General features: G+C 39.5%; 1 protein-coding gene across 4 annotated transcripts in view; it reads right to left on the reverse strand.

The window, feature by feature from the left end:
- ctnnd2a (catenin (cadherin-associated protein), delta 2a) overlaps window positions 1-12,894 on the reverse strand; it is a 341,772-nt gene that overhangs the window by 95,122 nt on the left and 233,756 nt on the right. For all 4 annotated transcript variants that reach the window (XM_073864207.1, XM_055181469.2, XM_073864205.1 and 1 more), the window contains one exon: window positions 4,100-4,313. In XM_073864207.1, the coding sequence (XP_073720308.1) occupies window positions 4,100-4,313 (214 nt within the window). The remainder of the gene's footprint in view (window positions 1-4,099; window positions 4,314-12,894) is intronic.

Consider the following 12,894-nt stretch of genomic DNA (forward strand, 5'->3'; position numbering starts at 1 on the left):
GCTATATGACCGAAATATAGCTTAAAACCCAGAAACCCGAAGGAGGTGGATGGGTCCATGATTTGCACTCAGCGATGCCAAAATGCCAGGATCTTTAAAACTTTTTGAACTGTGAGGGAGATCTGCTGGAAAAGCATCGGGTGGTTAGATTGAGATTTTTCAGCGAATATGGGAATTGCATAGTTACATTAAATAAAACCGAAACCAACTTTTTTGCGACTGATTTCCCCACATGTTAAATAAACCGTGATGCGGAATTGAATGCGGTAGCCTATAATTACGCCAGCGGGCGTTAAATGAATGCTGCGAATCAGGGTATTAGACTAATGTCAACTTTCCCGTGATCTATACTTGCAGGTTTTTATTTTACGGGCTGGTTAAAAATGGGAAAAAACGCTTAAAGGAAGATTAAGAGATTACCTTGTGCGGCATATGATTTAAACAGCTCGGGTTCTGCAGAGGCAGATTGGAATAATATATTTCGAGTATGCAGGGATCCTGGGACAGAATTAAGCAATGATTAATGTCAGACATCATTTAAATGGTAAAATCAGCGTCATAGCTCCACCATCGACTACAAAAGAACGAATCGACTAGCAGGTGACGAATATAGAGTTAGATTTTGAAATAAATAACCCCCTAACGTGAAGGAAACATGTGGAGCGCGCTGCTGCGGGTGCTGAAAAACCCTGGTAAGCTGTATATCCATCAGGGTATGACGCGAACAAGGAACAGCTTTTAACTTCGGCGGCAAGGATGGAGCTAGTTAGTGCACTTCTTAGGGAACAAAACACAGTCCTGTAGAAGGACATACGAGCCGACACTTTAACGCCGGGCACGATAGAGGCACGGTGTCGGCAGTAAATGATCGTCTTAATAGCGGGAAAAACCATTAAAGTAAGTTCGTATTGGGGGTTTGTGACGAGAAAATGAAATATATTTTAAAATAGTGTGTAATAAGCGAGTTAGGTCCGCCTGGTAGCGTATCGCCAGCAGCTGGAGACGCTGCTTCTAGATAACTTACATAATGGCAAATGTGAGATCGCACGACTTGAAAAACTACAGAACTGACTGACAGATTTGATTTAAAAGTATGATTCGGGCCGGTGGTGATAGCGCAAAAGTCTGCCGTTGTGATGAAAGCGTGAGCGGTTGCTTATTAGGTTTGCAACTAGAGGGAAAAGCAGAGCAAATTATTTCTGTACAGTAGCTAAAATCAATACAAAACGAAGGATGCAAGTACAATACTTTAAGAGTAACGTGGAAAGAAAAAATCAACACGGTCTACATTGAGATCGAGAAGTCCGAGTTGCGGAGGAAAATATCGATAAAAAGGGGAAGCATATATTATATCGATTAAAAACCAATGACTATTTTGGGTCCCTGTGTTAATAATCCGTGCGTTTCAAAACGATTGCATGGGGAGGTACTGAATGAATAAGGATCGGTGGTCTGCGGTGGCAATCTCCCGTTATATTTGGTTATATTTAGAACAGGTTGAACTAAAAACAGAGGAATGAGAGATAATAGCGTCAGTGCTTGAGCCGCTAGCGGAGGCAGCCTCACGCTATGAAGCACCTGAAGTTAACATCCTATGGACAAAAATACAGATGAGGAAAACGGATTGCGACGCTGGCGAATATAACAGAAATATTTGGTGAAATGGAAGCGGGAGCCACTGTTATGCGGGCGAGGGAACTGATTGAAACCGGCGCTCTAGGACACGGCCCGGACCTGCCGAGCGCTTGCCACCGGTGGTGAGAGGCATTAGGAAAAAACCCGGTACTCGGCGGAGTACGGTGGAAGTTGGAGGGCGCGAAATTTGGGCCCGGTGGCCTTGCTTGCTAGATGAGTACGAGAGGCTCAATGGGAAATGGTTAGTAGTCTGAAAGGAGACATAGCGTTAAACCTGCGCGAAAGATAAAGTTCAATAGTGATCGTTTCCAGGCTTTTATCAGTCCCTGTTTAATGATTCGGCTCGATTGGGCCGGATAGGAACCGAGGCGAAAAAATGGCGGACGTCTCGCTGGCAGGGGCGAGAGTAGGATTCGGCGTCCTGGTGTGAAGTGGAAAGTGTCGGTTAATATCCCCAAATTTTCAGGTAGAAAGAAATTAATCCTTGCTGAGTAAGTAGTGGCGGGCCGAGAAAGCATGTCGTCGCACAACAACGCTCGAAACCGGATGTGACGACACATGGGCGGGGCCAAATGCTGCAAAAAATCTGTCACGGGACAGAGGTGAGGGACTGCCATTTATAGGCACCTCTTTGCACTGATTGGTTGGATCACATGACCATGCTCCTCCCGAACTTAGTTAAATAAACTTCATTTAAAGAAACAGCCCATCATTACATTTTTCCTCTCGCGCACCCCCTGATGGCAGCTCGCGTACCCCTGGGGGTGCGCATACCACACTTTGGGAATCCCTGCAATAGATAATAGATAGATGAATAGATAAATTAAGAGTTTGGTTCAAAACACAATAAACGGCATTAAAAAATGTAGTTACCACTAAAATCAGTATTGTATCTGGTCAGTAATAAAATGGCAATTCTTAATTTAACGCAAAATCCGATATCCGCCGTGTTATTCTGTCATCTTTTCTCCCTTTATTTCCAAACCGCGACGAATGCCAGTCTTCATTCTCTGCAGAATGCAATAAATCCGCTCAACCAATCAAAGCGCACCATTCCACGCATTGTAAACATTAATGGCAGCGCTTTGAATACACATGGAATCCTGGTTTTCCTTATCTACTTTATCTCTTTAATTGAGTAATTTACGTTTCAGGTGAAGGAAAAATGCTGGCTGTTGCTTGTTCTCACACAACAGCATCAAGCTTCTGTCATGCTAACACATTGACCCCCGGGATCTTATGAAAAATTTTCCATTATTTTACTTGAAGTCAACGAAAATCGAGCAGGACCAAAAAAATTTACAGCTGATCGCTGTCAAAAAAGTTCAGCGACGATGTCCCAAGGATGACAGCAGTAGTGACAGTGTTTTTAATATGACAAAGTAAGTGTTTTGATTAATGTTTCTTTTTTTTAAACTAAATGAATATAACATGGCAAAGATGAATGCACATTAATACATTGATTCAATATACCTGTATAGCATTTTGAAAAAAAAAACTTTTTTGCATTGACATTTTTATAATAAATCTTTGAAAATCAAACTATGGATTTTAATTTTTATGTTATTATAACCTGAAGATGCTATGTCAATGTTTGTACCAGAAAATAGTGGTTTTCATCTCGTCACTTTCTTGGTATAGAAAACATATTTTTACCAAAATTTATTGCGTTTTGGAAGCAAACTCTTCAAATATTCTCCAAACATTACAGCTGAAAAAATGCTTTAATTCAAAATGCCTAGATGTGGTAAAAGTTGAGGTTTGTTAACCCACCCAATGACAAGCCGCAGTGTGCACAATGTGAATATTGTAATGCACAAGCAAACTTCAAATCTTCAATCTTAAATTTAGAGCTTGCTCCGCTCTGCTGTCAATCCCACAATCCCCCTGTGCGAGCTTGCCGTTCAGTTCTCATAAAAATAATTGACAACACCCACCACGTTCTGCTCGCTCAACATATGGTAAGCCAAACTCAAGGTCAGACTATTTCTATATGCATGACACTGCAGTTCCCGATCAGAACCATCGGCAAACACAAATGAATTCATCTAATATTTAAAGTCCATTGGTCTCTGAATAATAGAAGGGACACAGAATCCTTCCCAGTCTGGAAACCCATAGCAAATTCAAAGATTCAAATTAAAGTAAAATCAATGATTAAAATAAAAGTTTGATGCTACAATCTAAAAAGCATGCTAAGATTACGAGACTTCAGTCTGGACAGTAACACATACAGTACTGGATCATTAGACAAACAAGTTTGGGAATCTCTATTTGTATAATTAAAGTAAAATGTAACTCCGCCTGGATTTAACTGCATAGCTTCCGTGATTTAGGTGTCAATAAGGAGACGATAAAACAATACAGGGACTTGACAAATTCTCTATTATGAAATGTTTGTGTTCAAGGATTTTTTAATACTTTGGATTTTTCAACGCAAAGGTGAAGGGTTATGGGCTCTTACCTGTAACTAGTTCTCTGACCTCCACATCGGAGGTCTTCCGGAGCAGACGTACCAGCGCAGGGATGCCTCCGCAGTTTTTCAGGGCAATTTTGTTTTCGTCGTTGGCCTTGCCGTAAACAAGGTTTCTCAGGGCACCACAGGCGCTTCTGTGTACTTCAGCCATCCTGTGATCCAGCAGGTCCACTAATAGCTGAATACCACCTTGTCTCCGTATCTGAGGGAAAGAGAGTAATGAACCATGTAAACCAGTGGTCTTCACTATTTTTTTCCTGAGAGCCACACTGATAGGTCAGGGTCAATAGGAGAGCCGCCTTTACCGCAAAGTATCAAAAGTTACATTGAGTCATAAATAGCATGTCTGCTTATCAATCTGTCAATCTGGCAATGCAATAAATACAAGGGCAAATCATTTTTTATCATTTACCAGTCAAATTTGTAACTGAAACAATATGATTTCCCTTAATGACAAAAACAGTATTTTAATGCTAACCATATAATATGCTTATGCAGTGCCCCCCAAACCACAAGGGGGCCACCTTTCTCGTAATGCGGCGTTCATGCGGCGCTGCACAGAACGGTTGGCGAGTGACATTACTGTGCCTTGAGAGCAATTCGAAAGCATAACATCACGGTACTTTGATGTCATATGACGGTTACTCTGAACGCGCTTCTCGACGTGCATCTTGATCTATAAGGTATGGTTTTCTAACAAAGTTAGCGTCCGGAGCAGAAAAGACAGAAAAAGCGCATGCCTGCATGATCATATCACTGTATTATTTACTGCCATGCGAGCCACAAATTAAAACAATCCTTTTGTCTGATGATGTATGCATGACCAAACATCATATTCATGGAGCTAGTATACAGTCATTTTTATATATTGAAATCATCTTTTTAGCATTTTCAAGTACATTTATTAATTTGGCAATACGTACCAAAGCATGTACAGTAAAAGTAATTATACAATATGAAATTCAGTACTACTTATTAAGCATACTGGTACAATTCATAATACTTTTGTTTACAGTTTGCATTAGTGAGCATTTAAATGGACATTAATGTTATACAGTAACGGTACATTCACACGCGGCATAAGCGTTAACGCTTCCCATTTACTTTTAATGGGTGAGGTCATGCGTTGCCATTTCACTGCCATTGCTTGGGGCTGAAGTTGAACATTTCTCAACTTTTAAAGGGGCAATGCGTACGTCAGCTAATCAGATCGCCTTATGCAAATAACCTAGGCAGAGCCAGTGATGATTGGCTGTTGGCCACGCTTCAGACAAGCATTCGATGAAGCGTTAACACATCCGTTCCGTGTGAATGTACCGTTAGGCGTTTCAAAACCTGGAGAAAGCTATCTGTTAGCATTGCCATTCATCTCAACATCAGATACCTTATGCCTGTATGAAAGAAAGTTTATTTTATCACTTTACCGAAAGTGTGTTTAGATATCAAGGCAGCTTAGGGTGTTTTCACATCTGTAGTTCGGTTCATTTGGTCCGGACCAAGAGCAAAAAATTATACATTGTAACTTTTTTAGCAGTTTTGGTTCCTTTCCACACCACACTGATTGCACTGATCCGCACCAGCTGAAACGAACCAAAATTCTGTCATCTGATAAGATCCACATCACTCATTGGCCACATGTATTTGAACGTATTCCTTAAACTGCTTCTTGATTGGTCAGAATCAACGTGCACGAAATTCCAACAGAACTCCGTAAGTAAACAAAAAGAAGGAAAATACAGCAGACACCATGGACAGACGGCTGCGCGCTGTAATTATGACTCTGTGATTGTTATACATAGTTTGTATACAGCTCTTCTAGACAAACTGTTCATTTTCATATAGAATTGCGTATGCGGCTTGAAAACAACGTTTTAATGCACTACAAACGCCGAAGACACCAAATTTCTAAGGCTCCCCTCGCACCTCCTCGCAACTCCAGGTATGTCCGCGATCTGTCATTGTGCTAATATTGCTAATAGAAACTGTCAACATACACTTCCTCATCCGATAATGCACTGCGCAGCTGACTACCGCAGCTGGTTTAGTCCAAAATGCGCAGTACTTTTGCAGTTAGGTCGGTTACATCTCGGACCGTGTTCTCACCACAAACGAACCGCTCTAGAGTTCATTTGAAAGCGTACCGGTCCACTTGTTTGGTCCGCTTTTGGTGCGCACCAGAGTTCGATTGCTGCATTCTCACCTGCCCAAACGAACCGCACCAACTGAGCAATCGAACTCTGTTACGATTCAACTGAACTAAACAAGGTAGGTGTGAAAGCACCCTTAGGGGCTGGACACACCAAAACTTTTAAATGCGGCTGAAAACGCCTTGAGGACGCCGAATGCCACCTTTTTTTTAGCTGAGTGCCAGCTTTCTTCAGCTGAGCGCTTTGGTAGCTGTGATACTTCAGCTGCGAGCCGGTTGGTTGCTGTGGTAATGTCCCACCCCTCCTCCACTGTGATTGGGCGGCCGTGTGAGAACTGACATTGACGAGCGGAGGTTTTCTCCCAAAGTTGAATCTCTTTCCACTCTCGACGCTCAGCGCTGAGCGCGGAACAACCGCCGAGCGCCAGTTTTCAGTGCGGAAAAAACTCGCTAGCTGCCGGCTTATTTGAAAAACGCAGAGCTTCCATTGGAAACAATTGAAAACATGCCCCGGCCGCGGGCATAAAAGTTTTGGTGTGTCCAGCCCCTTAGTATCACCTTTTAAGTTCATTTAGAGGCTAAATAAATTTAATAACCAACAGAAGGCATTGAATCCATAGCCAGTATATTTGAAAAATCAAAGATAGCTAGCCAATGAATATCACTTCAAATTGCCGATACAGATATAAGGGTGCGATTATACCACTAATACTGTGCGTACTGTATAGCTCTGCAGCAGAGCATTGTGTTAGTAGCGCAAAAGGTCATGGGTTCAAACCCAGGGAATACACATACTGATAAAAAATGTATACCTAGTAAGTCGCTTTGGATAAAAGTGTAGGGCAAATGCATAAACTTAATGTAAATCTATAAACTGAGCTTTCTGTCAAAGACAAACAAATCCAGTCAAGTTCATTACAAACAGACATTAATGATAAAAGGCAGCCATGTAACTTTTTTAAATACAGTCTGACATCTAATTTTTGCCGTACTTTGGTCACTTACAGAATAATATGTGTCGAGCCAAAGATGCCTGACTGATTTTATTTAAAACCACCACAGCTAGATTATGATAAAGAACCACACCTGTGTCAATATGCAGATTTATAAAGTAATTGCACCGTGAATATCCAAGTGTCTGTCCTGCTGCCAATTCGCACACCCAGCTGCATTAGTTTCAGATGAGAGAAATGTGGAAGAGCCAAGCCAGGCAGATGTGCTTCTGAATAATATGTCAGAGTTTCAGACCAGAGCTTCGACACACAATTCAATGGAGATAACACAAACCCCTTTCTTCATCCAATTACAAGGGCTCCCCAAAATGATTTCCCATTTAGCTGTGTAAGCTTTATTGCACAACATTTAAAGTGAGAAACCCCTAGTACATAATATAACAGCTCTATATTGTATGTGTCAGACTACTGTTGCGGCTGGTACAGCCAATGTACTTGCAATAATATCATATAACCTATATAATTCATATTCCTTTTTAAATTTGCCCATACATCTTATCACACAATTTACTATAAAGCTGCTTTGATACGGTGCAATATTATAAAAAGTGCTATAGAAATAATTCCTTGTAGAGTGCTCTGCATGCTCATGGACTAATAATGCCCGAGATTGTAAAAGTGCAGTTTACTCAATACTTACTAATCATTTTTGCATAATACTGTAAGAAAACAGCCCCAATAAAAAAGCACAACTTTTCGATTTGGCTTTGCAGAATGTTGTCATTACAAGATTAATTTCAGGCCTGCATGTGATCTAATTCATTAATTGTAATTTATTCCAATGAAAACTGTATTTCCTGTGGTTAGATGCAGTTTCCTTCTGTTTTTGTTTGCAGAACAACATAAATATTCAAAGACCACCTGATAGGGAAACAGAAGCTCATCCCAAGAGGATGACAGTCATGTACGTCACAACAAAAGCATCTCCTGTGTTTATTCCATTCGTATCTCTAAACTCACATCTGCCATCCCATTACACAAAACATCATATTATTTAAAGAAAAAAACAGATTATTGTGATCACAGGCCGTTTGAAATAAACACATGCTTGCAGGTGAGAACACAAGCCCGGAAGCTGGAATTCTGGGAAATTCTGCTACAAATGAAATCAGCACATTGTTTATCTAGTTCCCTTTGTCAGACTTTGTCTTCTTGTCTATATTCATGTTTATGTTTTTTTGATTCATCACCTGTTGAAAATTATTTGAATATGTGTGGACCTCTTTCTTATTTTTAAAGTGCACTACAACTACAAACGGCATCAATAAGAATTGAGTTGAATATGAAACAGCACTGTTGAACTACAGTAATGGCAGCCATTTTGCTTTCTTTTGGGCTCAGATCACTCATTCAGTGGTAACTGTATCATCCTGAAGCAGTGGATACATTGAGATATTCAATTATAGGCTTGACTGGGCCGAAAGGAAGTCCCATCCTCTACAGCGGACGTGCAAATGGATATTGACGGATTAGATTTGACCCAAAAGGGCTGATAAAGCTGAACTTTAGCCAGAGGCTGGCAGCACAGTTAAAGACTCACGAGCTTCGCTGGAGCCAGATGCTATAAATAGTGGCCAGATGAAGTCGAGAAAGAGTTGCTTTTGCATTTGGCTTGTGGTAAAGCAGGAATACCTTGAATACAGAGCTCAGCCCGTGTGGTTAAAATGTAGAGCTATCAGTATTGTCATCGCCTCTGCCTTGTACCAGTCTGTCATCTGATAGCCAATCTCCTCTCCACTTTAAGTCTATAGCAACGTGTGTTTGTGTCCGTCTATGTGAAGCTCATTTACATTTCTTTTTTCGTAAGTCCACATGACAAATCACTTAAACATATTGTGGCATATTTCTGATTTAAAGAGTATTCAACTAGAAAAGCATTTCGATTGGGGAAAGAAATCATTTTATTTTTCGATAACTATTTGATGTTGGCATTTCACACTGAGTGCGACACTGAGGCTGGAAGTCAAGTTCAAACTTTTTATATCCGTCTGCATTTGCTCTTTATATTTATTTACTTTATGGAAAAACAAGGATATGATACAGTAAGACTAAGGCTATGTTTACATGACAACAATGTAGAAAAAAATTCACATACACATGATAACGTTCTCAAAGAGATCTGCATTAACTCTTTCCCCGCCATTGACGAGTTATCTTGTAAATTAAGAAAAAAATGTGTCCCTGATGAATTTTTATGTTAATCTGGAATACCGCAATTATCCACTAGATGCACTTAAAAAATTTATGAAAAAACTGAAGCTAAAATGTTACTGACTAATGTTTTGTTAATCATTCTGAATCTGAACTCCAACAAAATTCCTTCACAAAAATGCATTTATTTTAGCTTTTTGCTAAAAAATATTTTTTAAAGGTGCAGTGTGTAAATTTTAGCGGCATCTAGTGGTGAGGTTGCAAATTGCAACCAACAGCTCAGTTCACAGCTCACCGCTTGCTTTTGAAATGCAAAGAAAAGCTACGGTGGCCGACACAGGACAAACATGTCATTGTTGGACAGAACTTAATAAAAAAGTTTGTCCGTTAAGAGCTTCTGTAGAAACATGGCGGCACAAAATGGCGTCTTCCATGTAAGGGGAACCTCTGTGTATGTAGATAAAAACGTCTCATAATAAAAACATAACGGTTCATTATGTAATGTCTTTATACACCCCTGATAATATAGTTTTGTGTATTATTTTGCATTTCTTTTAGAAGAGATCCTTCTAAAAATTACAGTTTTTTTTCCCCGTTTTGTTTGTTTGTTTGAAAGCAGAGGGTCTGTTCTTATATTTGATATATTTGTATGTTTATATATTTTAAGAAGAAAAAAAATGGCTGGCGCCAAATGAGTAGCATGAGATACATATTGCAAAAACGACAATAAGCGTGCCAGGCCAGTAGATAGTGATGCTACTTTTTAAAGAAACACTACACCGAAAAATAAATATAATGAAGATGGTAAAAGCATCATGCAGTTTTGTTTAGACAGATGCTGAAGTAGATTTATCATCACAAGTCACCCTGGACTATAAAGCGACAAGCTAGGCTACCATTGTTGTTTTTGTAATATTCGTTCATGCTTATAGACTAAAGAAATGTACATGGCATTACATGACATCACAGTTACCGCAGATTCACATTTTCGTAGTTTATACAAAGACGGCAATGCGTCATTTTCAAAAACATGCACTTTGAAATCTTTTATCAAAAGTTTGTGGACCCCAAAACGCGGTTGTCATTAGGGCGGTGTATCGGCAAGAATCTCATGATATATGATACTTTGCGATGCAATGCGATATTTGCAACGTTGTAAAGCGAGGCAATATATTGGGATATTTTTTTATTAAAGGAATATAATAGGATATTAATTTTGGAAAGCTGTCATTGAGAACACACTCACATACAGTATAAACCATAGCAAATACAATTGTGGCACACCCCTATGTTTCTTTCTGTCACTGTTTAAGTTTTGAGAAATTATAGAGTATTGCCAAAATATTGTGACACTCTTAGATGTAACGGTATTTTCTTAAACCCCTAGTTGTCTTGTAAACCAACAACCAAAATACACTTTTTGGTTGAAAACGTTGTCCCTAAACAGCCACCTTGTAGGAACATTATCTAAGCAGATAAACAATAGAGAAAGGAAATATTCTAGGAAATAAACACAAGCATTGGTTTGTTCATTCAGGTTCAATAACATCAACATACATCTTTTTAGATATATGGAGTTATGTTTTTTTTTTCCGTTTCAGACACGCTACAATCCTTCAATCACAGTACAGTCTGTAGTTCCTTGCCAGTTTGGTATATTATGCAAGAAAACAAGAAAGCCATTAACAGGCTTAGAACTCCTGTGATGCAAACTGGTGTCATTTTTCAACATCTTCTCTATAATATGAAAGCGTTTATGCATTTGTATGTTGGAAAAAATGAATGGCAGGGGTGAAATAACTTGTTCAGGGCTTCGGCACCATCTGCTGCAGCACTGACACATATAATTAACTCTACTATATTACCAACCAACCAGCCACACACACACACACACACACACACACACACACACACACACACACACACACACACACACACACACACACACACACACACACACGCTACAGTACAGCCTCTGTAAATGTGAGATGCTACTGAAATATCATTTAGAGAAGCAAGAGGTGCAACACTGGATTGTTAATGGCGTCGTCAAAGTTATCTCCCATAATTCATCTGTTTCTGTCTGTCTTCTTCCTGTGTGATGGTACGTCAGCGAGACTAACATGCCACAATTATGTCGAGGTGAATTTAGTTGTCAATCCAACAGCATGGCCGTGTCTAGCTCGGATAGTCTTATAGGAAAAGAGTGACTGGGTTTGCACTTCTGCTGAAGTAGATATCAGGGTTAATGTTTAAAAAGGAAAGCTGGTGATGTATGTGGTGCACTAGGTAAGATTAGATCAAAAACATGACCTATGTACTCTATTAAAGATCCAACAATACAATAAAAGTTTCACGTCAAAGGTTTAGAATGGATCAAGGTCATTAACAATAAATGCTTGTACAAATGCATGACCTTTACAGCTACCTCTAATAAGATGACTGTAAAATTAAATGTCAACAACATGTGTCACCTTATTACCAACAAAAACCTCCACACAATTGAGCAATGAAATTGATGGCACCTCGTAAACCACAATTATATACAGTACAATAGACCTAATGAGACCACTTGAAAATACACGTTTGTAATGTTTGATTTGTTAAAAAAATTATTAAATGAATAAATAAAACAAATCATGTTACATTTCTTCTTCACAGATATGACATTTTTCAAATGGACAGGAATGTTGGTTCGACTGAGGCTAAACTAATTCGAGTCTCCCTGTTTGTTTTTTCATTAAAAATCATTTAAAGTTTGTCGAATAGCTTATCTCCCCCTCTGCTGCTGTTTTGTTCCCACAGATTTATTCTGCAAATTTAATTTCCCCATCCTCCAAGCTTCTCTTAAACCTTTGGGATACAATTACGAAGCTGCTGTGTGGAGAATAGCTGTCAATAGGATGCCATTCTGTGTATTGTTTGGCTGTACTATTAGTGGTTAATTACTGGTGCTACGCAAGACACTCTTATAATTCGGAAAACTTGCTGCTGGGAAATCTACCATCAGAGACCAGGCATCAAATTTCAATAAAGGAGCGAATTATCTGTCGGCAGTACGTACAAGAATTAATTTCACGGAACAACACGTATCAATAAAAAAAATCTTTCAGTAAGTTTCCTCCAACAAGAGGGTAACAAAATGAGAAATGTGGATTCCGGATGGCCTTGACATTCCAGCTACGAGATCAGGAAATCTGATTTCATTTTTTCAAAGCCACATAGCTTCCCAAACATATTTTGGCCATTATCACATACAGCTGTACAGATATTCAAAGACCTTGCTATAGGCAGTACATATCCAAATGACAACATGTCTTAAACAAAACCGAAACAGCACTGAGGGTGCACTCACACTATCCAAACTGAACCGTACCCAAGTACATTTGACCTCGTTTGACCCCAAAAGTATGGTTTGTTTGGCTAGTGTGATCGATCCGTACTGTGTCAGGGTGGGGTATGCTTGCAGAGCT

The sequence above is a fragment of the Misgurnus anguillicaudatus genome, chromosome 25 (genome assembly GCF_027580225.2).
Source record: "Misgurnus anguillicaudatus chromosome 25, ASM2758022v2, whole genome shotgun sequence".
NCBI classification, from domain to species: domain Eukaryota; kingdom Metazoa; phylum Chordata; class Actinopteri; order Cypriniformes; family Cobitidae; genus Misgurnus; species Misgurnus anguillicaudatus.